General features: G+C 43.2%; 1 protein-coding gene across 1 annotated transcript in view; it reads left to right on the plus strand.

The window, feature by feature from the left end:
• Nucleotides 1–8,829: 8,829 nt before the first annotated feature.
• LOC139389541 (uncharacterized) overlaps nucleotides 8,830–17,511 on the plus strand; it is a 45,823-nt gene continuing 37,141 nt past the window's right edge. Inside the window, exons 1-4 of the mRNA XM_071136358.1 lie at nucleotides 8,830–8,886; nucleotides 9,341–9,719; nucleotides 13,581–13,754; nucleotides 16,672–16,814. Of these exons, the coding sequence (XP_070992459.1) occupies nucleotides 8,830–8,886; nucleotides 9,341–9,719; nucleotides 13,581–13,754; nucleotides 16,672–16,814 (753 nt within the window). The remainder of the gene's footprint in view (nucleotides 8,887–9,340; nucleotides 9,720–13,580; nucleotides 13,755–16,671; nucleotides 16,815–17,511) is intronic.

A 17,511-nucleotide genomic window follows, 5' to 3' on the forward strand; every position in this document is an offset into this window, starting at 1 on the left:
GTTGTAATATAATCGTTTCTGATGTGATACCATGTCTGTCCGCTAGGGTTTTCTCCTCAGATAGCGATGTTGACTTGTAGACGTTTGGATGGCTTGGACCAAGTGCGTCTCACACCTGAAAAGGTAGCTTGTGCAACAGTAGCTCTCAAAAACCTTTTTTACACCTTAGGTTGGGTCTTCAGAGGAGACATTCGCCCACGGTTGGCTTTCATGTGAACTACAATTCCCGGTGCTGTATTTTTAATGTTTAGAAACGTCAATCATCACGTTCAAACATGTTTTTAAAACATATCAGCGAGAAATAATCTTTAAAATAGAAAATATACACTTACTGTGGCAGTTTTTTACAGTACCACAAGCTGTGTGTGCCTCCAGTTGACAAACTACACTTCCTCCCCAGTTAGCTTACACACAGGTACGGAGTACGCTAGATAGCTAATTAGCACAGATGTCTGTCTGCCATAAAAAAAACGATATAACATGGAGAGAACCCTAACCCTGTATAAAAATGTGTAGTAATTTGAACCTTTTGTTTTTTTGAAAATAATTTTCTCGCTGATATTAAAAGATACATTCATTATGTGTCCCCCCCCCCCCCCCCAAAAAACAAAACGTATCGCAAACGATGCGTTTTAACGTTCAGAACGAGCGTCTGGGATCTTAACAAAACTCCTCTGACCAGAAGATACCTATCGGCAATAGGCACTAAAGCAGTTAGTGTTTGTAACCACGTTTCCATCCACAGTTTTTATGTGAGTAAAGTCATACCTTATTTTTTAAAAATAGACTTGACAGATGTGATGGAAGCAGGAAGTTTTTTTTATATAAGTACAATTTTATAAATGGCAACAGATAATTTGTTTGTTCGACATTGGAACTTATTGCATCAGCGGAAACATTTCTGGGGGAATTTGAAGTGGAAATGCCTTTATGCACAAATATTGATATAAGAACCATCATATCGAGGCAAACTTTGAGTCACGCGATGATATGGTGTGTGGTTCTCCCACTGTGACTCGGGAAAGCACGCAGTTTATTAGGCTACAAACCGCTGCGCCACTCCAATGCACTGTATCTCAGTGCTTGAGGCGTCACTACAGACACCCTGGTTCGAGTCCAGGCTGTATCACCACCGGCCGTGATTGGGAGTCCCATAGGGCGGCGCACAATTGGCCCAGAGTCGTTCGGGTGTGGCCGGTGTAGGCCGTCATGATAAATAAGAATTTGTTCTTAACTGAGTTGCCTTGTCTCTATGGGGGTGCCACCGGGTTCAATTCTCTGTATATATTAATGATGTCGCTCTTGCTGCTGGTGATTCTCTGATCCACCTCTACGCAGACGACACCATTCTGTATACATCTGGCCCTTCTTTGGACACTGTGTTAACTAACCTCCAGACAAGCTTCATTGCCATACAACTCTCCTTCTGTGGCCTCCAACTGCTCTTAAATGCTCGTAAAACTATGCTCGTAAAACTTCAACCGATTGCTGCCCGCACCCTTCCGCCCGACTAGCATCACTACTCTGGACTAGAGGTCGACCGATTAATCGGAATGGCCGATTAATTAGGGCCGATTTCAAGTGTTCATAACAATCAGTATTTTTGGGCGCCGATTTTGCCGCTATTTTTTTTTTTTTTTTTTTTTATATATACCTTTATTTAACTAGGCAAGTCAGTTAAGAACACACACATATTTTCAATGACGGCCTAGGAACGGTGGGTTAACTGCCTTGTTCAGGGGCAGAACGACAGATTTTCACCTTGTCAGCTCGGGGGATACAATCTTGCAACCTTACAGTTAACTAGTCCAACACTCTAACCACCTGCCTCTCATTGCACTCCACGAGGAGCCTGCCTGTTACGCGAATGCAGTAGAAACCAAGGTAAGTTGCTAGCTAGCATTAAACTTATCTTATAAAAAACAATCAATCAATCATAATCACTAGTTATAACTACACATGGTTGAAGATATTAGTAGTTTATCTAGCGTGTCCTGCGTTGCATATAATCGATACAACGCTGGGGGATGATTTAACAAAAACGCATTTGCGAAAAAAGCACAATCGTTGGACGACTGTACCTAACCATAAACGTCAATGTCTTTCTTAAAATCAATACACAGAAGTATATATTTTTAAACCTGCATAAAAGAAATCCAGGTTAACAGGCAATATTAACCAGGTGAAATTGTGTCACTTCTCTTGCGTTCATTGCACGCAGAGTCAGGGTATATGGAAGAGTTTGGGCAGCCTGGCTCATTGCAAACTAATTTGCCTGAATTTTACGTAATTATGACATAACATTGAAGGTTGTGCAATGTAACAGGAATATTTAGACTTATGGATGCCACCCGTTAGATAAAATACCGAACGGTTCCGTATTTTACTGGAAAAATAAACGTTTTGTTTTCGAAATGATAGTTTCCGCATTCGACCATATTAATGACCAAAGGATCGTATTTCTGTGTGTTATTAAGTTATAATTAAGTATGATTTGATAGAGCAGTCTGACTGAGCGATGGTAGGCAGCAGCAGGCTCGTAAGCATTCATTCAAACAGCACTTTCGTGCGTTTTGCCAGCAGCTCTTCGCAAGCACAGCACTGTTTATGACTTCAAGCCTATCAGCCTAATGGCTGGTGTAACCGATGTGAAATGGCTAGCTAGTTAGCGGGGTGCGTGCTAATCGCGTTTCAAACGTCACTCGCTCTGAGACTTGGAGTAGGTATTCCCCTTGCTCTGCAAGGGCCGCGGCTTTTGTGGAGCGATGGGTAACGATGCTTCGAGTGTGGCTGTTGTCGATGTGTTCCTGGTTCTCTCCTTCCAGACTCACATTAAGCATCTCCAATCCAAAATGAAATCTAGAATTGGCTTCCTATATCGCAACAAAGCATCCTTCACTCATGCTGCCAAACATACCCTCGTAAAACTGACTATCCTACCGATCCTTGATTTCGGCAATGTAATTTACAAAATAGCCTCCAACACTCTACTCAGCAAACTGGATGTAGTCTATCACAGTGCCATCTGTTTTGTCACCAAAGCCCCATATACTAGCCACCACTGCAACCTGTATGCCCTCGTTGGCTGGCCCTCACTTCATATTTGTTGCCAAACCCACTGGCTCCGGGTCATCCCTCCTTATCTCAGCTCACTGGTCACCATAGCAACACCCACCCATAGCACACGCTCCAGCAGGTATATTTCACTGGTCACCCCCAAAGCCAACACTTATTTTGGCCACCTTTCCTTCCATTTCTCTGCTGCCAATGACGGGAACAAATTGCAAAAATCACTGAAGCTGGAGTCTAAAATCTCCCTCTCTAACTTTAATTATCAGCTGTCAGAGCAGCTTACTGATCACTGTACCTGTACACAGCCCATCTGTAAATAGCACACCCAACTACCTCATCCCCATATTGTTATTTATCCTCTTGCTCTTTTGCACCCCAGTATCTCTACTTGCACATCTATCACTCCAGTGTTAATGCTAAATTGTAATTATTTCGCCTCTATGGCCTATTTATTGCCTTTACCTCCCTCCTCTTCTACATTTGCACACACTGTACATAGATTTTTCTATTGTGTTTTTCACTACGTCTGTTTATGTGTAACTGTGTTGTTGTTCTTGTCCCACTGCTTTGTTTTATCTTGGCCAGGTCGCAGTTGTAAATGAGAACTTGTTCTCAACTGGCCTAACTACCTGGTTAAATAAAGGTGAAATAATTAAAATAAAAAATTAAATAAAGGTGAAATGAATAAAAAGTTATAAACTTCACAGGGTGGTGAAAGTGCAAGGTGATGAACTTGATACGCCTTTCCAATTAATATCGAGGGTCTTATTCTGGTGACATGATCATCGATGCTTGGCTGCCAATTGACAAATAAAAATAATCTGGCTCTTTTCTCCATGATAATCTCATCATGTAGGCTATACCCACACATTATCTCATCATGTAGGCTATACCCACACAGTATCTGAGCTGTTGGCTATACCCACACATTATCTCATCATGTAGGCTATACCCACACAGTATCTGAGCTGTAGGCTATACCCACACAGTATCTCATCATGTAGGCTATACCCACACAGTATCTCATCATGTAGGCTATACCCACACAGTATCTGAGCTGTAGGCTATACCCACACAGTATCTCATCATGTAGGCTATACCCACACAGTATCTCATCATGTAGGCTATACCCACACAGTATCTGAGCTGTAGGCTATACCCACACAGTATCTCATCATGTAGGCTATACCCACACATTATCTCATCATGTAGGCTATACCCACACAGTATCTGAGCTGTAGGCTATACCCACACAGTATCTCATCATGTAGGCTATACCCACACAGTATCTCATCATGTAGGCTATACCCACACAGTATCTGAGCTGTAGGCTATACCCACACAGTATCTCATCATGTAGGCTATACCCACACAGTATCTCATCATGTAGGCTATACCCACACAGTATCTGAGCTGTAGGCTATACCCACACAGTATCTCATCATGTAGGCTATACCCACACAGTATCTCATCATGTAGGCTATACCCACACAGTATCTGAGCTGTAGGCTATACCCACACAGTATCTCATCATGTAGGCTATACCCACACAGTATCTGAGCTGTTGGCTATACCCACACAGTATCTCATCATGTAGGCTAAACCCACACAGTATCTCATCATGTAGGCTATACCCACACAGTATCTGAGCTGTAGGCTATACCCACACAGTATCTCATCATGTAGGCTATACCCACACAGTATCTGAGCTGTTGGCTAGAGCGCAAGTGCCAATACCAGAGTGGGCACATTCGCTATATAACTCGCATTATTTTGGTAATAAAAATCATTAGTAGAGTGTTAAATGCGATGGGAACCCATTTAACTTGTATTTTTTATTCGGTACATGGAAATTTAACAATACTTCATAATGCGCACACTTTTATCCGCAACAAGTCAATTTGTTGGAAACATCTCTGGGGGGAAAATTTGCATATTTCATTTATGCGGATTCTAGAATATTCGCATTGAAAGTCTGTCAACAATTGGATGAGAACCTAGGAAGCGATTGGGTTAGTGCAGCAGTAGTGGTTTTACACAAAATGAAGTCCTAGCTTACATGTTCTTTTGTCTGATTATTTGTCGGATTCGAATGCGTTTTGAAAATGTTTTCCTTCTGCAGATCCAATCCCCATTTTTGTCAAGGTGTGTATAATCCATTTAGCTACATCATATTCAGTTTTAGTTATCAGTGCATGTTTATGGTTAACTGTGTAACGTTACACTTATCTAATGAGTAAATACCATTCTACTTACTTCCTTGTTGATTACTTACTAATTTCCTCTCTTTTCAACGCTAGGAGTTCTGGGAATCCAGGTGACGAGAAGGGAATGGACGGTGTTATCGCTCAAGGACATGATGGAGGTGTGTGTGTGTGTGTGTGTGTGTGTGTGTGTGTGTGTGTGTGTGTGTGTGTGTGTGTGTGTGTGTGTGTGTGTGTGTGTGTGTGTGAAAGAGAGTTTGAGTGTTCAAGGCTGCAGCGCTAGCAGGCATTTGCACAGATTACACTCTGAATGTGTGCCTGCCCTGTCTAGTCCTACTGAAGACTATTCATTTATGGTAGTTTATCACCAGTTGTAGAATGAAGCAACTGCTTTTGGTGGCACTTACAGTATCAACCAATCAAATGTATTTATAAAGCCCTTCTTACATCAGCTGATGTCACAAAGTGCTGTACAGAAACCCAGCCTAAAACCCCAAACAGCAAGCAATGCAGGTGTAGAAGCACCAGTCAAAAGTTTGGACACACTTACTCATTCAAGGGTTTTTCTTTAGTTTTACTATTTTCTACATTGTAGAATAATAGTGAAGACATCAAAACTATGAAATAACACATATGGAATCATGTAGTAACCAGAAAAGTGTTAAACAAATCAAAAGTACATGTTATATTTGAGATTCTTCAAAGTAGCCACCTTTTGCCTTGATGACAGCTTTGCACACCTTGAAAAACCCTGGAATGAGTAGGTGTGTCCAAAACGTTTGACTGGTACTGTAACCCAATGCCTGCATCTCAAATTTGACCTTATTCCCTATGTAGTACACTCACTTTAACAAAGGGCCTATAGGGCTCAGTGTGCACTATATAGGAAATAGGAATCCATTTGGGATGCAAGCCAATGCAACTTGTCGTGTAGAAGCTCCTGTACACATGCAAGCCAAGGAACAATATAGCTATTATAACTACTATAACGATTATCACTCCTAATGTCTCTAGTATATTATGTTGCTCAATATTTATTTGGGATTATCATTCTCTGATAGCATAACGGGTAAATAATATAATTTATCTTCACCATCATTGCTCGTCTGACACTTTCCAGAGACTCAATCGAAATGGTATATTTGCTTCCTCCTGGTGGTGCTATTTGGTAAATCAGTATGTGCAAACTACACTGAACAAAAATATAAATACAATATAAACGCTACAAAGTGTTGGTACTATGCTTCATAAGCTGAAATAAAATATTCCCGAAATGTTCTATACGCGCGAAAAGGTTATTTATAAAAAATAAAAAAACTCCTTTGCCAAGATAATCCATCTACCTGACAGATGTGGCTTATCAAGAAGCTGATTAAACAGCATGATCATTACACAGGTGCACCTTGTGCTGTGGACAATAAAAGGCCATTCGAAAATGTGCCGTTTTGTCACGGAACACAATGCCACAGATGTCTCAAATTGTGAGGGAGTGTGCAATTGGCATGCTGACTGCAGGAATGTCCACTAGAGCTGTTGCCAGATAATTGAATGTTCATTTCTCTACCGTAAGCGGCCTTCAACGTTGTTTTAGAGAATTTGGCAGTGCGTCCAACCGGCCTCACAACCGCAGACCACGTGTATGGCATTGTGTGGGCGAGCGGTTTGCTGATGTCAACGTGAACACAGTGCTCCATGGTGGCGGTGGGGTTATGGTATGGGCAGGCATAAGCTACGGACAACGAACGCAATTGCATTTTATATATGGCAGTTTGAATGCAGAGAGATACAGTGCCGAGATCCTGAGGCCTAATCGCCGCCAACACCTCATGTTTCAGCATGATAATGCACGGCCCCATGTCGCAAGGATCTGTACACAATTCCTGGAAGCTGAAAATGTCCCAGTTCTCCCATGGCCTGCACACTCACTAGACATGTCACCCATTGTGCATGTTTGGAATGCTCTGGATCAACCGGTACGACAGCGTGTTCCAGTTTTTGACAATATCCAGCAACGTCACACAGCTATTATAGAGGAGTGGGACAACATTTCACAGGCCACAATCAACAGCCTGATCATCTCTATGCGAAGGAGATGTGTCACACTGCATGAGGTGGTCACACTAGATACTAACTGGGTGGTCACACTAGATACTAACTGGGTGGTCACACTAGATACTAACTGGGTGGTCACACTAGATACTAACTGGGTGGTCACACTAGATACTAACTGGGTGGTCACACTAGATACTAACTGGGTGGTCACACTAGATACTAACTGGGTGGTCACACTAGATACTAACTGGGTGGTCACACTAGATACTAACTGGTTTTCTGATCCACACCTCTTACCTTTTTTAAGGTATTGATAAGGAAATGATATACTTCATGGTAATGACTCAAATATATTCCACCCTGAAACCATATAATTGTATGAAATTTAATAGAATCATAAATCTATAATCTGATGATGTGTGTAGTTTTAGTCAGAATTAGAACAAGGACCTTTTAGCATGTAAGCAGGGTGCAAGTGTGAAACAAATGATAAGAGGAGCTATCGACAGACGAGTTGTACTACTGTGTTCCTTTACAGGACATTCTGTCTCCACCCGTGGAGGGGAGAAACTGTTAGGCTTGCAGAAAAGGACGAAACATGTTGCAGATTAAACAATGTATCTGTATAGTGGAAAAACACAGACTGTCTGAGCAAGGCGTAGCTTAAGATTTGTGTGTATGTATGTGCGTAGGATATCTACTGTTTGTGTGAAGGTATGTGCGAAAGGAGCCGGTATAAAATGGATGTTTTTGTACAATGGACTAGAACGTTCTCGTGAATAAACTGTACTAACCTTTTGCATGAGCTGAGTCTGTGCCTAATTATTATTATACCCACGGTCTTCCAAACCTCGGCGATTGGTTAAAGCTATTGATTGTCTGTTATTATCATTGGGATTGAAAATTCTCCTGACGGGTATCTGTGACCAACAGATACATATCTGTATTCCCAGTCATGTGAAATCCATAGATTAGGAGCTAATGAATTTATTTCAATTGACTGATTGTCTAATTTGAACTGTAACTTGTTGCGTCTTGTGCTTTTATATAATGACCAAAGTCTACTATCATTTATTTTGTCCAGTATAGTATTTTTCCTCTGTATGATGCATCACAGATTAATACTATAAGGCTAACAACACCTATTTAGCTGCATATGTTGTTTTTTTCATTGATGCTTTTTTACAGAAGACAGTGAGGGGATGATAGAAGAGGATCCCTCTGAGGGGTCAGTGTCAGAGAGTCCCTCACAGCACGTTGGGAGTGGTACCTCTACCAGACGTTTGAAGAGAGCAGCCACGGTAGCTAAGACACAGGTAACAGTAGTTAAGACCCCTTCACACAGGAAGGGTACACAGCGGACCCTTGGACATAATCCTAAAAAAATGTTCCCCAGGGCGGCGGTGGTTGTGACCTCTCACAGAAGGAGATAGGTGCAGAGCCCAAGAGACAGACCAGGCTGACTGACAGTCAGACACAGGGGAGTAGACAGACCAGACCAATGGAAGAAATCAGACCAACCAGACAGAATGACAACCAGGCACAGGAGAACAAACAGGTAAAGGGAGTGAACATCCTGAACACTTACACTTTTTGCGTAAAAACAGTGCGAGGCTAGATGGAGTGCCAGTCTGTTTGTGATGTCATGTCAAAGAGTGACAAGGAGATGGCATGACAACACAAACAGACTGGCACTCTGTCTAGTGAAAGGGTGCTTAAAGTCAACAGTAAACAAAGACTTCAATTGCAATTACATTAAATGATTGCTGGTCCCCTGTTTTCAGGCCAGACAGAGCAGGGGTAACAACAGACAGAATCAGGACACCAGTATACAGTTAAAGGGAACACCACAGAGATCCTGTTCAATTAGGCTTGAATTCTGTGGGAAACATGCTCAACTCTCTCCACTTCCATAAAAACAGTGAAAGGGTGCTTGAAGTCAACAGTGAACAAACAAAGATTTCAATAGCCATAACATCAAGTGATTGCTGGTCCACTTTTTTCATTGTTAGGAGAACAGACAGACCAGGCAGACTGACAGCCAGAAGCAGGAGACCAGCGGACCAACCAGGCAGACCAGGCAGACTGACAGCCAGAAGCTAGAGACCAGCGGACCAACCAGACAGACCAGGCAGACTGACAGCCAGAAGCTGGAGACCAGTGGACCAACCAGACAGACCAGGCAGACTGACAGCCAGAAGCAAGAGACCAGCGGACCAACCAGACAGACTGACAGTCAGAAGCAGGAGACCAGAGGACCAACCAGACAGACGGACAGCCAGAAGCAGGAGACCAGCGGACCAACCAGACAGACTGACAGTCAGAAGCAGGAGACCAGCGGACCAATCAGACAGACCAGGCAGACTGACAGTCAGAAGCAGGAAAATGGAGGTAAATGTTCCACCAGCAACAAGCCAGAACACTGAGAGGTAGGCATAGGATAATATTCACATGTAACCTAGAGAGGAACCAGGCACTCAGGTCCTCCTGGAGGGAGAGAGAGGGAGCGACCAAAGTTATCCCGGACAGGGCCAACCAGGAAGCAAATAACCCCACCCACTTTGCCAAAGCACAGCCACCACACCATCAAAGGGATATCAACAGCCCACTGACTTACTACCCTGAGACAGGGCCAAGTATAGCCCATGAAGATCTCCCCCATCGCACAAGCCTGGGTGGGCGCAAAACTGGACAGGAAGATCACGTCAGTCACTCAACCTACTCATGTCGAGTTTAGCGGAAAAAAGCCTGACACGACGTGGGGTCGGCATGTGGGAGCGCGATGGGGTCAGAGGTAGAGAATCCCAGTGGAGAGAGGGAAGCCAGCCAGGCAGAGACTGTAAGGATGGTTCGTCACTCCAGTGCCTTGCCGCTCACCTTTGCACCGCTGGGCCAGACTACACTCAATCATAGGACTAACGGAAGAGATGAGTCTTCAGTAAAGACTCAAAGGTTGAGACTGAGTTTGCGTCTCTCACATGGATCAGCAGACCATTCCATAAAAATGTAGCTCTATAGGAGAAAGCCCTGCCTCCAGCTGTTTACTTAGAAATTCTAGGAACAATAAAAGAGGCCTGCTTCTTGTGACCGTAGCGTACGTGTAGGTAAGTACGGCAGGACCAAATCGGAGAGATGGGTAGGAGCAAGCCCATGTAATGCTTTGTAGGTTAGCAGTAAAACCTTAATCAGCCCTTGCCTTAACAGGAAGCCAGTGTAGGGAGGCTAGCACTGGAGTAATATGATCACATTTTTGGGGTTCTAGTCAAGATTCTAGCAGCCGTGTTTAGTTAGCACTAACTGAAGTTTATTTAGTGCTTTATCCAGGGAGCCTGAGAGTAGGGCAATGCAGTAGTTTGATCTAGAAGTCACAAAGCATTGGATTAGCTTTTCGGTATCTTTTTTTGGACCAAGTATTTCAGATATGTTCGTCAAAAGAAAGCTCAGGGTCCAGGGTAACGCAGAGGGTCCTTCACAGTTATATTTTAGATGACTGTACAACCAGCGTGGGAAATAAAAGTTTAGTGGATTCAGCCACACCCGTTGTTGACGGGTGTATAATATCGAGCACACATACATGCAATCTCCATAGACAAGCATTGGCAGTAGAATGGCCTTACTGAAGAGCTCAGTGACTTTCAACGTGGCACTGTCATAGGATGTGTGTTGTTCGCCAAGCAGTGAAATGAACTTGAACGTTTTTCACAAAATGTAAAATGGCGGACCTTATGGGTCCCTGAAGCAAATGTGTTCCTTGTGAGGAGAGGGACCTATGTACCGAATTTTATGACTTTAGGTCAAATAGCGCCACCATTTGACCAATCAGTGTCCTTTTGTAAATGCCTGATCTCTATGGCAAGACGCATCATTTACTCAAGTTTTGTCATAATCTGGCTAGTGCTCTCTGAGATAGTGCATGTGACTAAAGTACAAACGGACAGAGACAGATTGTATGAAGAGGATGTAGTATGCATGAATGGGATAACAGATTCATGGCTGGATGACTGGATGACTGGATGGCTGGATGACTGGATGACTGGATGACTGGATGTATGAATAAGGTGCCTGTTTGGTGATGTTCTTGAGATGAACACTAGGTGGAGTCAGTATAGCAGCAATCAATCCACTTGTTTTCTGGGCCTGACCAGATATACAGTAAGCCTGTCTTCTGGGCCTAACCAGATATACAGTAAGCCTGTCTTCTGGGCCTAACCAGATATACAGTAAGCCTGTCTTCTGGGCCAACCAGATATACAGTAAGCCTGTCTTCTGGGCCAACCAGATATACAGTAAGCCTGTCTTCTGGGCCTAACCAGATATACAGTAAGCCTGTCTTCTGGGCCTAACCAGATATACAGTAAGCCTGTCTTCTGGGCCTAACCAGATATACAGTAAGGCTTTTTTGGACTCTTCTGTGATTACCATGGTTCCCAATTGGCACCCTGCCAGGTCAAGGGCCCACAAGGCTCTAGTCAAAAGTCAGGTTCCCAATTGTCAAATCATTTCTGGAATGTCATGGAATTCTAAGATGTTAATTCCCAACTGGGATGTAATAAATTAATTTCTGCAATTTCATGGAAAAAAAGTGAGGGAATTATTTTCTGGGGGCGGGGGCCAAGACACCACACACGATGGCACATAACAACAGACACACAGAACACCATGCATTTGATTTGCATAGTCACTTATTTTACAGCCTGACGCCATCGACTATTCGACAGCACTCGGAGCCATTCTACAGTAGCAACCAGCAAACATAATGCCTGGTATTGTTACTCTACATCTGGTGGTATAATTTGTTCAGGTTTACGAAGCTGTGAAATGTAGACAGGCACGTCCCAAATGCCACCCTATTCCCTATATAGGACTCAACTTAACCTTTGACCTGGACGGCCCATAGGAGGCCTGAGGCATAATGAGGGAAAGTGAATGTTGAGGGGAATGTGTGCCACCATTGACTCCAGTGTATGATAAAACATTCCTTGTCGTGTGTGCATATGCATCCTACAGCAGTAACATGCAATGGCCAGTGTTTTCCAGTCCCTAGGCCTGTGTTACAAAGACACAGGCATGAACACAAGCCTCCCACTCCCTGTCCAGCTCCCTACTTCAGATCCCATGTTTTAGTACATGCTGTACTGGACCTTATTGAAAAGGTTCTGATTGTGTGGATGGCTGAGCATGGCTGTAAGCAGGGCTATACAACTGACATGCAGATAGCAGTGTATACATACATTTACAGGTACATTTAATGTATATGTAGCAGTGTTTCCCCTATCTTTGGATAGGCAGGGCGGGCCCCTGCTGCCGTTGATCTTTGTCCCCAATCTAAAATAGTTGGTTTCAATGTAAATGTTTTGGTTAAAGAGGCCTTGGATGTTGATTTGGGGGACTTGGCTGTCAGAGTAGCCTCCACAGTAGGGCCCACCTTGATTATGTCAATAGCTGAGTATCTATACTGTAAGGGTTAGAGTGTAAAGTTAGCTGAATCTACCTATACTGTAGGGTTATAGTTAGCTGAGTCTATCTATACTGTAGGGTTAGAGTTAGCTGAGTCTACCTATACTGTAAGGGTTAAGAGTGTAGAGTTAGCTGAGTCTATCTACACTGTAGAGTTAGGGTTAGCTGAGTCTACCTATACTGTAGAGTTAGGGTTAGCTGAGTCTACCTATACTTTATGGTTAGAGTTAGCTGAGTCTATCTATACTTTATGGTCAGAGTTAGCTGAGTCTACCTATACTGTAAGGGTTAGAGTTAGGGTTAGCTGAGTCTACCTATACTGTAAGGGTTAGAGTTAGGGTTAGCTGAATCTTCCTATACTTTAAGGGTTAGGGTTAGTTGAGTCTACCTATACTGTAAGGGTTAGAGTTAGCTGAGTCTACCTATACTGTAAGGGTTAGAGTTAGGGTTAGCTGAATCTTCCTATACTTTAAGGGTTAGGTTTAGCTGAGTCTACCTATACTGTAAGGGTTAGAGTTAGCCCCTCTAGTAATTTCATAGGATCTCTATGATCTACCTATACTTTAGGGAGACATTTAACGTGATGTAAAAGCTTTTCTTCAACAATTAAAACGAGTTGACTATTTATGTATTGTACTAAACTAGTTAAATAATCACCTCCTTTGTAACGCACATCATTGAAGAGAAGTTTCAAATTAAATCATGCTGCCAGAATACAGTAAGCCTGAGGTTTATGGTAAATGTTGCACTGAACACTGTTTTTTCACCGCGTCGCCCTTCCTATGTTCTCCTCAGGTGTGAACCACGGTCAATCCCATAGCAGGCGGGGCATCACCCGTCTGAATGCACTCCACCGGAGGAACCGTTACGGGGAGACTCTACTCCACATTGCAGCCATGCAAGGAGACACCCAGTGGATCAGAGGCATGCTGTTGCTGGGCCCCGACATCAACATGGCCGACAACGCAGGTAAGACATTAGAGGAGGTTGGTGGGCAGAAATCTGTCACTTCAGTTAGTTTCAAATAACTTTATAGATACTCACACACAGGGCCTAAAATTATTTTTTTTAAATGTATTCTCGGAGCGCGCTGCCACGAGCAACAGTTTATATATCAAATCAAATTTATTTATATAGCTCTTCGTACATCAGCTGATATCTCAAAGTGCTGTACAGAAACCCAGCCTAAAACCCCAAACAGCAAGCAATGCAGGTGTAGAAGCACGGTGGCTAGGAAAAACTCCCTAGAAAGGCCAAAACCTAGGAAGAAACCTAGAGAGGAACCAGGCTATGTGGGGTGGCCAGTCCTCTTCTGGCTGTGCCGGGTGGAGATTATAACAAAACATGGTCAAGATGTTCAAATGTTCATAAATGACCAGCATGGTCGAATAATAATAAGGCAGAACAGTTGAAACTGGAGCAGCAGCACAGTCAGATGGACTGGAAGGAGTCATCATGTCAGGTATTCCTGGGGCATGGTCCTAGGGCTCAGGTCCTCCGAGAGAGAGAAAGAAAGAGAGAATTAGAGAGAGCATATGTGGGATGGCCAGTCCTCTTCTGGCTGTATATACAATAACATGACGTCCTTTAATTGCTTAACAGAATCTCCTCCTCTCGACCGGGACAAAGGGAACTTTAAAAGTTAATTCTGACCCCCCCAGCACATAAACAGGACACACAACACAACTGAGTTAACTTTTGACCCCTCAACATTATCGATCACCACTTAGCTGACAGTTCTAATTAACAGAAAACCTAGGAATGCACTCACTGTCTTATCTAAAACACCCCAGAGCTCAGTTTCGTCGGTTCAACCATAGGTTAACTACCTTATCTGTTTACTTAATCCACAACCCATTCGCTTCTACCTAGTTGGAATGGTGTTCATTAACTTTAATTACTCTTTGTCCGTGTCACACAATCCCTTCTTATGAACTCATATTGTTAATCAGATATAATAAAACAGAGTATAAGTTTACTTAGTTACAGTTCCATTTAAAATGATTTGTTCAGTCATTTAATCATAATTTTCCTAACATAAATTAATCACACAAAGTCAAAAAACGATGAATCCTATATAGCCAATTCCACCTCGCGCTGCAACACTGCCTGGCTGGGGGCTGGATGTCCGTGAAGATCTGAGTGAAATATACATTTTTAGAAGCGCTGCTTACAGGCATAAAAGTTGGTCTAATTCACTTGAAACGAAAGTCTACTGAAGTGAGACGTTTTCCTTGTGTTTCTTGGCTATTTACCTTGTGTTGTTCACAAGCTAGTTCGTTTTTCACAGTTTGAGTTTCAACTGTTAGGGAAGAGAAGACAACGCTGCTACTTGTCAGACTTTATCTCACATGCACAAACATGAATCGAGAGTCCCATAACCAAGGTAACCTGCCGCCCTTAAAGGGACAGGTGAACATTTGTGTCTCATCTGTGATATTTTGGTTAAAAGACTCGGGTCACAAAAAATGAAATTAAGTTAAACAATATACCACATTACTTCTTACAGGTAATACATGTATTGTGTTAGAAATATTCCAAAGCATGCATATCAATTTTTTTTTTGTGTTTTGTTGGTATAAATTTAGCAGAAGAAGAAAAAAATAGGCTGGTCGTAAAAAATCTGAGTGGCTGGTAGATTTTAAAATCTACCTGTCACATATGCTGGTGGACCAAAACGTTAATTTAGGCCCTGCTCACAAAGTACGCAGGTAAGACACTGGACTTGAGGAGGTACATTTAGGGACACTGGACTGGAGGAGGTACATTTAGGGACACTGGACTGGAGGAGGTACATTTAGGGACACTGGACTGGAGGAGGTACATTTAGGGACACTGGACTGGAGGAGGTACATTTAGGGACACTGGACTGGAGGAGGTACATTTAGGGACACTGGACTGGAGGAGGTACATTTAGCGACACTGGACTGGAGGAGGTACATTTAGGGACACTGGACTGGAGGAGGTACATTTAGGGACACGACTGGAGGAGGTACATTTAGGGACACTGGACTGAAGGAGGTACATTTAGGGGCACTGGACTGGAGGAGGTACATTTAGGGACACTGGACTGGAGGAGGTACATTTAGGGACACTGGACTGGAGGAGGTACATTTAGGGACACTGGACTGGAGGAGGTACATTTAGGGACACTGGACTGGAGGAGGTACATTTAGGGACACTGGACTGGAGGAGGTACATTTAGGGACACTGGACTGGGGGAGGTACATTTAGGGACACTGGACTGGAGGAGGTACATTTAGGGACACTGGACTGGAGGAGGTACATTTAGGGACACTGGACTGGAGGAGGTACATTTAGGGACACTGGACTGGGGGAGGTACATTTAGGGACACTGGACTGGAGGAGGTACATTTAGGGACACTGGACTGGAGGAGGTACATTTAGGGACACTGGACAGGAGGAGGTACATTTAGGGACACTGGACTGGAGGAGGTACATTTAGGGACACTGGACTGGAGGAGGTACATTTAGGGACACTGGACTGGAGGAGGTACATTTAGGGACACTGGACTGGAGGAGGTACATTTAGGGACACTGGACTGGAGGAGGTACATTTAGGGACACTGGATTGGAGGAGGTACATTTAGGGACACTGGACTGGAGGAGGTACATTTAGGGACACTGTTTCCTCTTTAGACTTTCATTGATATTTTTCTTTAGACTGAATGAATAGAATAGACATGTTTTGTTCATCGAAATGGACATCTGCCTTTTTTGCTGTCGGTCATTTCCTGTGTATAGTGATGCAGGAATGATGCAGGAATGAATTCACTCACCCTAAACAGACTTGAATAAAACAAGTAGGGCATCTCTCTATGCTGTGACCATCAGTCACCATCAGTTGCTTTATTGTTTCTCACAGGTTGGACTCCTCTTCACGAGGCAGTGTCCCACGGTCACTATGAGATCAGTAAGCACCTGATCCAGGCAGGAGCTCTGGTCAACTGTACTGGAGAAAATGGAACCACACCTCTACTTGATGCTGTAGTGCAGGGACACCTGCAGGTACATATATCATACTTTGTTCTTCTTCTTGGCACTGATGCCCTAGGCTTGCTTGTGTGTTTGTGCTGCATACACAGTGGGAAGAAAAAGTATGTGAACCCTTTGGAGTTACCTGGATTTCTGCATAAATTGGTCATACAATTTGATCTCGTCATCTAAGTCACAATAGACAAACACAGTTTGCTTAAACTAATAACACACAATTATAATTATTCATGTCTTTATTGAACACACCGTGTAAACATTCACAGTGCAGGGTGGGAAAAGTATGCGAATCCTTGGATTTAATAACTGGTTGACCCTCCTTTGGCAGCAATAACCTCAACCAAACGTTTTCTGTAATTGCGGATCAGACCTGCACAACGGTCAGGAGGAATTTGGTCCATTCCTTTTTACAAAACTGTTTCAGTTCAGCAATATTCTTGGGTTGTCTGGTGTGAACCGCTCACTTGAGGTCATGCCACAGCATCTAAATCGGGTTGAGGTCAGGACTCTGACTGGGCCACTCCAGAAGACATATTTTCTTCTGTTGAAGCCATTCTGTTGTTGATTTACTTCTGTGTTTTCGGTCGTTGTCCTGTTGCATCACCCAAATTCTGTTGAGCTTCAATTGGTGGAAAGATAGCCTAACATTCTCCTGTAAAATGTCTTGATAAACTTGGGAATTCATTTTTCCGTCAATGATAGCAAGCTGTCG

Source organism: Oncorhynchus clarkii, chromosome 30 (genome assembly GCF_045791955.1).
Source record: "Oncorhynchus clarkii lewisi isolate Uvic-CL-2024 chromosome 30, UVic_Ocla_1.0, whole genome shotgun sequence".
NCBI lineage: Eukaryota > Metazoa > Chordata > Actinopteri > Salmoniformes > Salmonidae > Oncorhynchus > Oncorhynchus clarkii.